Source organism: Peromyscus leucopus, chromosome 5, assembly GCF_004664715.2.
Source record: "Peromyscus leucopus breed LL Stock chromosome 5, UCI_PerLeu_2.1, whole genome shotgun sequence".
NCBI lineage: Eukaryota > Metazoa > Chordata > Mammalia > Rodentia > Cricetidae > Peromyscus > Peromyscus leucopus.
Window position 1 is genome coordinate 57695522 of NC_051067.1, and position 12057 is coordinate 57707578.

General features: G+C 42.6%; 1 protein-coding gene across 5 annotated transcripts in view; it reads right to left on the bottom strand.

The window, feature by feature from the left end:
- Positions 1-12057, bottom strand: part of Prkcq (protein kinase C theta) — a 136027-nt gene that overhangs the window by 40520 nt on the left and 83450 nt on the right. For all 5 annotated transcript variants that reach the window (XM_028891421.2, XM_028891430.2, XM_037205970.1 and 2 more), the window contains one exon: positions 10484-10657. In XM_028891421.2, coding sequence (XP_028747254.1) covers positions 10484-10657 — 174 coding nt within the window. The remainder of the gene's footprint in view (positions 1-10483; positions 10658-12057) is intronic.

A 12057-nucleotide genomic window follows, 5' to 3' on the forward strand; every position in this document is an offset into this window, starting at 1 on the left:
GGATACTGTCACACACATAAAATTCTGGGTTTAAAAATTGTTTTAAATTAAAGTAAGACAAACATAACGGTTCTTCTAAAAAGGAAAAGAACCTAAAAGTTCTCAAAGGATAAACATCATTAAAATGCAAATTTATTTACAGAACAAAGGAGAGACAATTAAAGAGCAGTCGAAGCGATTAATCTAACAAAATCAATTGCATAAAAATCACAGGACCATTTGTTTTGATAGGCAGTACTTAGGGAAGGTACAGGGCCTGAAACTGTGAGAAATGTCAGTATTTAAAATACAGACTCATTCTTAGAGGAGGCAGAGGGCGCTCTGGGAACTTTCTAGCATTAGCCAAAGGGCGATTGCAGAAGCGGACTCAGAAGCCGTTTGATGCGCTCTGGCTTGGAGAGAGCATGCTCTCCCTGCAATGTTCACATTTTCCAAGGAAACAGAGAAGGGAAAACGCAGCCAGAGGAACAGAGTCAAATGTTGGGGATGAATGAGAATTTCACGGCATCAAAGGAATGAGCTAGTGGTTTTATCAAAGCAGGAACAATTGACTTTGAAAATGCATGGGAACTTGACAAATGTCACATAAACGACATCGAGGACACCAACCCTTTCACCAGATAAGCAGGGTGGGAACAAAAAGCAAAGAATAATTATAGTTATTTCTTCCCAGGTATCATATTTCTTCAAAGGCTAGGAAGCTCACCTAATAATTTTTTTTTTTGGTTTTTGTCTTTTTATAAATTTTTATTTACTCTTTGATAATTAAAAGTTATAGAAGGAGGACATGAAATTGGGAGGGAGAGGTGATGGGGAGTCCTTGGGAGAGCAATTGAGATACATGAAATTTTTGAAGAATAATATAACAAAATTTATGTATAAGTTTTTCAATATCTGAAGAAGAAAAGAAATCAGGACCAAAGTACCTACTAAAATAAGATATAACTAGATCTTATTCTTTTCAGAGTATCATAAGTTAAACATGTTCTAATTTCAAGATTATGTAAGAAAAGATGGATACTGGAGAACAGAAGACATGTATTCATTGGTATGTAGCCTGTGACAGTCAGTGGACTGAGTTGGGAATTCCACTCAGAAAACAGGAAAGCTACTACACCCATCTAACCCTAAATGAAACAGGCTTGGATGTGGTTCAGTTGGTAGAACACTTGCACAGTATGCACAAAGTCCTGGATTCCACCTCTAGCATCATATAAACCAGGCATGGGAATCTAAGAGCTGGCAAGGTGGAGGCAGGAGGACCAGAGTGTCCTAGGCCAATACCAAGATCAAGATCGAGACCAGAGCCTGGGCTACTTAAGACCCTACCTAAAAAACAAAACCAAATCAAACCGAACTATATAAATAACAAAGAAATAATCCACAGAGAATTCTTAGGTCTGGCCTGGCCTGTAGAACAGGCATATTCATTTTTATTATTGTTGTATATTGTTGTATATTGTTGTATTGTTGTATATTGTTGTTCTGAAGAAATAAGACAGTTACACGAAGATGAGAAAATATCCATGGGTTTAGAATGTGAAGGAAGCTTATGGCATTTCTAGTGCACTGGTTTTTGCTTTTTTACATGCCAAAGAATTTCTGCATATCTGTTCATTAATTTCCCCCATTATCCTCTGTGACACTGGACAAAACACTTTAAGCAAACTTTCCAAGCACAGTTTACCATAAATTAACTTTAAAGCTACCACATTTGATAAATTTGACCATGAATCCACCTTCTGAATCACAGTTTTGTGACATTGGGCACAGGGGTGGTGGGGGGGCTGTTGAACATCCGAGTGAGTCACCATTTCTGAAATAATCTACCCTAGCACTCAGGGAAAAGTGGTTCATTGGTCAGGCTCAACAAGGCAGTGGCCAACATCCATCCTGACCCAGTGCAGGGACAAGTCTCTTCCAGGATACAGTTTATATATGATCTTTTATTATTCTTTTCTTTGCACTAAAACTGATCATCGCCACGGCTCCCAACTCAACCAGAGGGTGTCTAGATCAAAGTGTTCTCTACAGCTTCAGATGAGGAAGCTTAAGTAGCTCGAGATTTAACACCCCACAAGGTTCGAGTTTGCTTTAAAACATGTACACACCAGGATGACATTTTTTGGGGAAAAAAAAAGGTTTTCCTCTTACTTCCAATAGTGATCATTTTTCTCACAAAAGATTCAAACATCTCTACAATGTTCTCTTTTTCAGCTTTGTGCATTTGGAGGCAAGGAGGAAAAGCAAGGTTACCAAGCCATGTTAGAATCCTTTTCAAAAGATGGTGTCTCCTGCCTTGAAGCTGCAACAGGAAGCACATCTCTGTGTGCCCAAAATAGAAATCAAAAAGCAAGCTTCTTTTCATTTTACTCTCATTATTATTTCTTATGAAAGAGAAATGTCAAAGGAATTATGCTGACAGTGTTGAAGTAGCTCAGACCAGAGGTGAGTGTATAGTTTTGAACACCAGCATTCATCATGTGATAGCGGGGATGACATGTCTTCATGGAGACCTCTAACACTCACAGTGGCTGTCATTCAAATGCTCCCCTAGGAAGGACCCAGAGCTGTGCTTATAGGATTAAAAGCCTCTTTGAGGTCTGTGGTTGTTAACCCTTCTTTTTTAAAATGTGTATGGATTAGTTGCCTGCAACTATGTGCACCACATGAGTGCAGTGCCTCTGGAGGGCCAGAATAGGGCATCAGATCAATTGGAACTGGAGTTACAAACAGCCTCCATGTAGGTGCTGGGATTTGAACCTGTGTCTACTGGAAAAGCAGCCAGTGCTCCTAACCACAGAGCCATCTCTCCAGCCCTGTTAATGCTTCTTAAACTACAATTGCAGATTTGAATATTGATGGGCCTTTCATTAACTAATGTTCCCTTAATTTATAGTAGACTCAAATGAACGCAGATCATAATTCACTTTAATGTCTAATAAAAAATAATTAAAAAAAATCAAAGCAAAGACCTCATTATATTAGGTGCATCTTTTCAAACTAGTTTTGGAGCTACATCAACCTGTTTGAAATGGTTTTATGGGAGATGGAACAGGGAAACTTGGATTGCCTAGCTCATTGTTGTTATCATTTATTATTATCTGTGGTACTCGGTATGGAACCTTGGGCCTCATCCATGCCAGTCAGTCACTCTACCACTAAGCCACACTGTCAGCCCTTTTCTTATTTTTATTTTGAGACAGGGTCTCACAAACTTGCACAGGCTGGCTTTGAGCTCATTCTCTAAACCAGATTGGCTTTGAACTTGGTGATCCTCCTGCTTCAGCTTCCTGAGTGCTGAGATTTAAAGGGGTGTGGTGCCATGCCTGCATTAATTATATTAAACTCAAGAAACTTGGGTCTGTGGGGGTAGCTCAGCAGGGAAACCATTCCTTGTATAAGCCTTAGAACTGAGTGAAAGTCCAGAACTCACAGAAAAAAAGCCAGATGCAGTGGCCTGAAATCACCATTCTCCTGGTGAGATGGGAGGCAGAGAGAGGAGAATTCCTGGGAGGTCGCAGGAGTGTGCCAATGACAGAAATGAAGGAGAGACCCTACCTCAACAAGGGAAAGGCAAGAACTGACTCTGAAAGTTGACCCCTGACCTTTACATGCTCATCCTGGCATGAATGTGCCCCAGTAAAGAAAGTGAAATAAAATTTAAACAAGACTTCAATTTAAAAATGAAAATCAAGGAAGCAGAATATTTTTCCAAATTAGGTAGATCTTCCCTACCTCCCCTTTCTTACTAATTAAAGAAAAAAAAGTAAAAATAGGCAAAGCTTTGTAGTTTAGCCCCAAACAGTGCTGAGTTTTGCTTTTTTTTGAGGAAAAACACAGAACTCACTATTGTGGCTCCCAAGAAGCATCTGTGATTTAATATAACAGGGACTTTTGAAGGAAATTTGTGAGATGGAGTCTCAAAGTTCATATTTAATTTATTCCAGTTGTTTCTAATTCACTTGTGGGTTTCAAAGTTTTCTGTGTAACATTTTCCAATTATTCTTAATTTATTTGTGAGTGAATTCAGCTGAAAGATTCATGGCAATTTTTCTTGTAGATGGTTTTTCTTATATATTTTCTCATCTTTTTTAAAGATTAATTTATAAAAATAAATTGTATGTGTATTGGTGTTTTGCTGCATGCATGTCTGTGTACCTTGTGTGCTGTTACCAGCAGAGGCCACAGGAGGGGGATGGATCCCCTGGAACTGGAGTTGCAGGTGGTTGTGAGTGTCATGTGGTTGCTGGGAATCGAACCCTAGGCCTCTGGGAGAGCACCCAGTACTCTTAGCCGCTGAGCCATCTCTAGGCACCATCTTGTACATTGTAAAAATTAATAAAGAAAAGTAGATATTGCATTTCCTCCCTTCCTTTCCTCCCTTTCCAGCCCTCCCTTCCTTCTTCCTTTCTCCTTTTCTCCACCCCTTTCTTCTTCTAGTCTTCCTTCCTGTCCTTCTTTTTATTTCCCCTTTCTGATGTAGACGGAACCATAACCTTGTGTGTGCCAGGCAAGTGCTTTTACATTAACCCACCTAGCTCCACACAGGATTAAAATCCAGTGTCACACAGGTCTGCACACATTAAGGAGCATACTGAGAAGGGATTAGGCAATTTTAAGCCTTGTGGACTTCCGTATGAGACACAGAAAATACAAATATGAAGAAACAATACAGAAAGGTAAATAAAAAGTAAATCAGATAATATAAAAGCTGCTCTTTTCTTTACCTATCACACTATTGTACTGTGGGGCCAATGGCTAATGTCAGAGATTGAAGGGAGTATGAAGTCATCTTGATTAATCTGGAAGATTCTTTTGAGCTTCCTCCAGGTTCAGGTTTGGATCCAATGGAATGCTTTGTGCCTCCCTGGCCTCAGCTTTCCTGTAGGGTACCTGTTCCTACCCCGCTGCCCCTCTGCACACTGATGTTTCCTTTTTATCCTGAGCAAAGAGGCGAGAGAACATCAGAGCTGAGGCTAAACGTCATAATCCAAGCCCACAGCTCTTGTCCTTTTCTTTCTTACCATATTTTTACCCTCCTAAACACTCATAAAAGTGTGTGTGTGCACACGTGGGAGAGAGAGAGAGAGACAGAGACAGAGAGAGAGACAGAGACAGACAGAGACAGAGAGCAAGCGCAGGTGCGTGGGTGTGGAGGTCAGAGGTCAACCTTGGGTCTGGCTCCTCAGGACACTGCCCTTCTTGTTCTTTTGAGACAGCTCTCACTGGTCTTTAGCTTTATTTGGCAATGTTGGCTGGCCAGAACGTGCCAGGGACCTCCCTGTTTCCACCTCCCCACTGCTGAGATGATAAGCACACATTCTGCACCTGCCTTTTTACATGCTTGTGTGGTAAGCCTGTAATGCACTGAGCCATCTCCCTAGCCTGACATTAAAAATCTTTAATGATCTGATCCACATGTGCCTGATAAATAACAGCTGAACAACCTCAACACCTGTCAACGGCTCTGATGTTTAACAGGAGCCCTCTTTGGAGGTGGTGTGAGAGCCAAAGTCATATTTTAGGTTTTAATAACCATGTCTTCGAGATCCATGAAACAAAAATGCCTCTGATCTGCAAGCCTCTTACCCAAGGGCAAATAGTTCCTAAAATGCTGGAGGATACTGTTTATAGTTCCTGAAATGTTGGAGGATACTGTTTATGAGAAATAACAAGTTACATGTTTTCACTCCATTGAACAAGTTTGTTTGACCCATCTGCACTGATGTGCTTGATCTCATAAGGGTGGGAGGTATGTAGGCAGGAAATACGCACGTCAGGATATATGCTTACCCATAATTGGACATGATGGGAAATGCAATGGATTATGGGTTTGCTTTCCATACTTGATTCTGGGCTATTTCCCAGGATCCTGGCAACCTCTACCACCAAGCCACACTGTCAGGCGGTCCTTCTCTTACTTTTTATGCTGTGACAAGGTCTCACAAAGTTGCCCAGGCTGATCTTGAACTCATGCTATAGCCCAGGTTGGCTTTAAACTTGGTGGTCCTCCTGCTTCAGCCTCCTGAGTGCTGAGATTACAGGGGTGTACTACCGTGCCTGCATTAATGTTACATTAAACCCAAGGACCCTGGGCTGGGGAGATGGGTCAGAAGATGAGTCCTGCAGGTGTAAGGTTGACATCTGGGCCGGAGGATAGGCCCTTCCCGCCATGCTCCCAAAGGGTGACACAGATCTGTTGCTTCTCCTTCACATGGGCACTTAGTCAGTCCCTTTGACAGGGCAAGATCTGAATAATAAATCAGGACATCTCAAAAGCTCAGGGTTCTGGAACATCAGTGTTAGGACAGCTTTTCTTCTTTCCTTTTATCTTTTTCTAAATGGACTCAAGTCTTTAACGTCCAAGTGAACCAGCCACATTTACATTTGATGTGCAAATTCTTGGCCACCTTTCCCTCCAACCTTTTTTGTTTTCCCCGTGGCAAGGGCAATGCTGGTGCCTTCGCTTTTCTCTGGTCTTATTAAAGTATCAAAACTGCATGGAATCTGAAAAGCATTGTCTCGTGGCTCTGACAGACAAAGTGAGATTCTGAGTGGTGTCCTCGTGAAACAGGCAAACAGTCACACATGGAAATATATATGCCTCCCCACAGGGCACTTGATACATATGATATAGTGCAGTAAAAGGTGCTAAATTAATCTGGAAGGCTCAAGCATCCCTAGAAGGCTGTCTGGAGGGTACTTAGCAGTTTGCTACAGGTAAGTGTGTGGAGCAAATTACTCAAAGTTTGTATACCGCCATCCTTTCAAAACGGGAGGCTTCAATTTTTATTTCATTCATTTCCTACAAATACATTCTTGGAGACAGAAATAAAATCAAGGAGCTGAGGAAACAGTTCAGTGGATAAGAAGGCTTGTTGCACAAGCGTGAGGACCTGAGTTCAAATCGCCACCCCCTCTGTAAAAAGCCAGGCCAGTGCTAGAGGGATGGTGGTGGGCAGAGACCGGAGGGTTCCTGGAGCTTGCTGGCTAACAGCCTAGCGCCAGGTTCAGTGAGAGAACCTGCTCTAAGGAAGGAAGGCAGAGAGTGAAAGAACAGAACACTAAACAGCCTCCTCAGGCCTCCACATGTACATATGAGCATGTGCACCTGCACACATATACACATATCTGTGCATAAGCCATACACATGTGCATATCACACACACACACACACACACACACACACACACACAACTTTTCAGGAAAAATACAAGAGGAAAAGTGCAAGGACAACACTCCCAGGGGAGACACAGTCTGGGGTTCACCCTGGCAGAGAGGGACAGAGTCTGTCGCTGTGATTTCAGGGATCATACCTACATCACCCCGACAAACAGGAAGACTCTAGTAGAAACTTTCTAACATTCATTATCAGGAATCTCACCCTCCTTTTTGCTGCATCAAACAAACTTACTTTCTCTTAGACCAGAAGTTCGTAACCGGTCCGGGGAGGGGGGTGTCAAACGACCCTTTCACAGGGATTGCATACTAGATATCCTGCATATCAGATATTTACATTATGTTTCACAAAGGTAGCAAAATTAGTTATGAAGTAGCAATGATTAATTTTATGATCAGGGGTCAGCACAACATGAGGAACTGTATTAAAAAGTCACAACATTAGCAAGGTTGGGAACCCCTGCATTAGAGCCTTGTTATTGTCCCCCAAACTTTCCACACCCCTGTACCTGCCAGGCCCAACTTCCTGTCTTTTCTGAGTTTCAAATTCTAATATTTAGTGTCTTCCTGATCTGTCACATCAGATCTGCATTCTGAATGGATTTACAAGCTTAGGGCTGTTGTCGGCTAGCTAGGTTGGCATTATCAGGCTTTGAGACACTGAGGCCAGACCCCCCGCCCCCATGGTGACTGACTTCGGACCCCACCTCCTGTCTCCCTGGCAGTGCTAGCAAGTGAGTGGTTTTGTGAGGGTTTGCTAAGGGGAAGCTGTTTCTTCCTGATCAAAGGAATGGAATCTAGGCCCTGCCTTTGCCCCTGGGTGGAGATCTGACCTCCTGGATTACCCAAAACATGACGTAATGTTGTTTTCTTTTTGAGAGCTAATCTGGCAGGGTCTGTTGTCAATCACCTGGCTGGTAGCCATAGCGCCACCACCCAGAAGTCTGATTCATCCAGAAGACGTGCTAGGGAGTAGGGGGTGGGGTGGGGGACTAATCCTCTTCCTAGGCAGCAGCCTGCAGGACTTCTGGCCTGGGTTCCTGCTCAGCCTGCTCCCTTTCCTTAGTCTTAATCCAGAAAAGCATTATTTCCCTTCTCCTATTCTTTCAGACTGGCCTAACACTTTCCCTGGGGATTTCTCACTCGGGCCCTGAAGCCTGATCCCCTTCCTGCCATGCATCTGCTGCTGACCATCACGGCTGAATGACTAATAAACAAACAACAACAAAAACATCAGTGACTATGGAGAGTTTGGTATGTTGCTGAACTGATAGCCTAATTAAAATGTCTTTGGGGTTGTCTTTATCCCCTAAAACCATTGCTTACCCACCTCAGACCTAACATCTGGACAGGCAGATAGAAGCCTTTGCAGATGCATGAACTTCACAAAACCATGTTCTCCACCACTGACATGGCAGAGAATGCTGTCTGGTAGCATGTGAGGCCTACAGGAGAGAGTACACCCCCATTCTGCTGTAACCACCTCTCTGTGGTTTCCACCAATGTATTTAAAAATGTCTTGATTTATGACTTTCTTTGTCCTGCCGCTACAAGCTTCAAGAATTTGCCTTTTGTTGGGGACATCAACCTGGCTCTTTGTTTCCTGGGCCAGGGTCACTCAGATTTGGTTCTAGAATGAACTGTATCTTATTCCCACATGACTTCCTTGCTTCTTCTCCATCTCCTTCCTATAGGCAACTGCTAAAATTTACAGCTTGCCTGCCATATTTTTCTCCCAAAGACTATTAAACTGGTCCTTGTACTGCTTTCTGAGGCCTTTTAAATTTCTTTTATTAATCATACTATGAACCCAAAAAAGAAAGGCCCAATTTCCTCAGTAACAGTATCAGTATTGTCCTATAAAGTATGAAATGTTTTCTGGGTCAGGAAGTGTATTATATATCTATCAGTAGGCTCCACAGTGCTCCAGACAGAGGATATGCTCAGTAAGTCTTTGATTTAATCTGGACATATGGAGGAATATTTACATATTTGAGGAAATGAATACAACAAAATGTTAAAAATGGATGTTATAAATTGGTAGGTAGTTACAGTGAATTGTTACTTATTTGAAGGAACTCATGGGTGAGAGAAAATCTAGAAGGATAGACTTCACAGTATTAATGCTAAGTTTATCCAGGGGTAAGATTATAAATCTTTGAGAGTCTTCCATATTCTCTACAATGGTAGGAGTCAGAAAAAATAATTGAGTTTTTGTTCATAAGAGAAAAGGTAATGGGCAGAGTTCCTCCGGAATGGGGGCAACTTCTGAGAAAATCAGCGTGAGGGAGGGGACAGTGTTCAGTGTCCGTCATGACATATGAGCATCTTATTTCACCTCTCTGACCCATGAACCGCATACTAGCACCCACCTTTTCTGATGGTCTTTAAAGGGATGGCGATAGAGATCATACTTTTTTTTCTGTTTTCCCTTTTTTTCTGCCTCTACATGTACAGTAGACTAAAGAGTGGGCCACTATCTAGGAGCCTGGTTCTTATACCAAATTAAATCAAAAGAAATGATGTGCATACAAACAGACCCGGAAGCAAGTGTCTCTCCTAACACACAACATTTACAATTCTAACTCATGCTTCCACGGTGCTCAGAAGAGGTGAAACTTTTTGACATGGGCTTATGGAGGGCAGACTGAGAGGTAAGAAAACTGTGGAGACAAATATCCCACTTCTCCAAATGTGGGCACCACCAGAGGGGCAGCACTTGGGATAAGCCGAAGGGAGAGAAAGTGTGTCTGAGCAGAAAGTGAGGGACTGGGGGAGTCACACAGACTCCCTGGTAGGCAGGGAGAGGAGACATGGCTAGGTACTGAAGGTGGTGAACTTCCAAGATGGCTGGCCTCTTCCTCAACTTCTGGACCTGAGACAGAAGCCTGGACGCTTAAAACAAAGGACTTTTTCTCCTGCCGGCAGGACTCCCTGCTGATGGACAGACTCAACAAGTTCAAGGGATCAGGACATGTTTACACCACAGTTTTTATACACCAAACTGACTAACCCTAAATCAGGGGAGGAAAACCCTTCAGAAACTTAAAAAGCTCCGGGCCTTAAGAAGAGTCTGGATTTGTTGGCTTCCCAGTCCCGTCTCTGCCTTGCAGAGGTCTTTCTCTGTGTGTCTGCTGCATGCCTGGGTTTTCTGGGCCCCAGCAAAAGCCTTCTGGCTGCTGATTCTGCCGGGTTTCTCTGCTGCTACCTGTTGAACTCCGGACTTTCCATGCCTTTTAATTCTTTAACTGCCAGAGAAAAGAAACCCAATTAGGACCCCTAGAGTGTAACGAAAGCATACCTTGGTCTGGAACGTGCAGAACATGTGGGTTAGAAACGGATGCTCCCAAGCCAAGGACAGAACCCTCTTCTCCACCATGGTACACTCAACATCATCATCCATCAATACCACATCCTTCTTTAAGGCTTTTATTGCGAAAAATTGATTGGTTCTCTTGAACTCTGCTAGAAACACCTAAAAGGAAGCAAGACAGCACTTTGTTTTAGAATATGGAGTTCTACACACTAAAGAAGAGGCAAAAGCAGGAATAGGAGAGGTCTACGCTGGGCGAGAGAGAAGAAAGGCCTTGGGCTTCTGTGTCCTGAATAGTGTCTCTAGATCATCACTTAAGACTTTCAGATTTTATGTATTTGGAAAATTATTCTTTTTTTTTGTTTGTTTGTTTTTTCAAGACAGGGTTTCTTTGTGTGGCCTTGACTGTCCTAGAACTAGCTCTGTAGACCAGCCTGGTCTTGAACTCAAACATCCACCTGCCTCTGCCTCCCAAGTGCTGGGATTAAAGGTGTGTGCCACCACCGCTCAGCTGGGAAGGTTATTCGTCATGCATGAAAATCTTGGGGCTGGGGTGTAGCTCAGGAGATAGAGGGCTTGCCTAGCATGCATGAAGCCCTGGGTTTGATCCTTAGCACTTCCTAGACCCAATAGGGTGGGCTTGCCTTTAATCTTAGCATTTGGGAGGTGAAAGAAGGGAGGAGAAATCAGAAGTTAGAGGTCATCTTTGGCTACACGGTGAGTTTGAGACTATCCTGGGCTACATGACTCAGAACAATCTGCAGTTCTGAACACTGCAGGAGAGGTATTAATGATAATGATAAAGATAAGAACAATATCCCTGAGTTCCAAGTACAACTTGCTCAAATTCATGGAATTACTCAGGGGACGATCTAACCCCAAGTTTACTTTGCCATTTGACTTCCTGTCCCATATGTTGACACCAGATGGCGTAATGGAGAATTGAAACCACTGTAGACTTGTGAAGGAGGCAGGAGAGGACTCTTGGCAGTGGGGAGGACTTGGCATTTACATAGCTATGGGTATGTGAGCAAAGCCTGGGCTTTGACCTCTCTGGGCTTCAGGTTCTGGAGCTTTAAAAGGTGTGTTTGAGGCAGGGGGTTGGGTGGGGGCTTACTTATTCACTGATTTACAGCACTATGGTGACCACCAAATGAGACATGACGAAGTAAGGTGCTTTCTAAATGAGAGTTATAAGAGCTGCTTTATTATTTTAAAATGTATATGTTACTTTTTATTTATGCTAATGTGTGGTGTCTGTGAGTATGGGCATGTGTTGCAAGTGCCCAAGGAGACCAGAAGAGGGTGTCAGATACTCTGGGGCTGGAGTTAAGGCAGCAGTGAGCTGCCAGATGTAGGTGCTAAAAACTGAACTCCAGTCCTTTGTAAGAGCAACACGTATTCTTTTTTTTCTTTCCCTTTTTCTTTTCTTTTTCTTTCTTTCTTTCTTTTTTTGTTTTTTTTGTTTTTTTTTTTTTTTTTTTTTTTTTTTTTTTTTTTTTTTTTTTTTTTTTTTTGTTTTTTGAGACAGGGTTTCTCTGTGTAGTTTTGGTGCCTGTCCT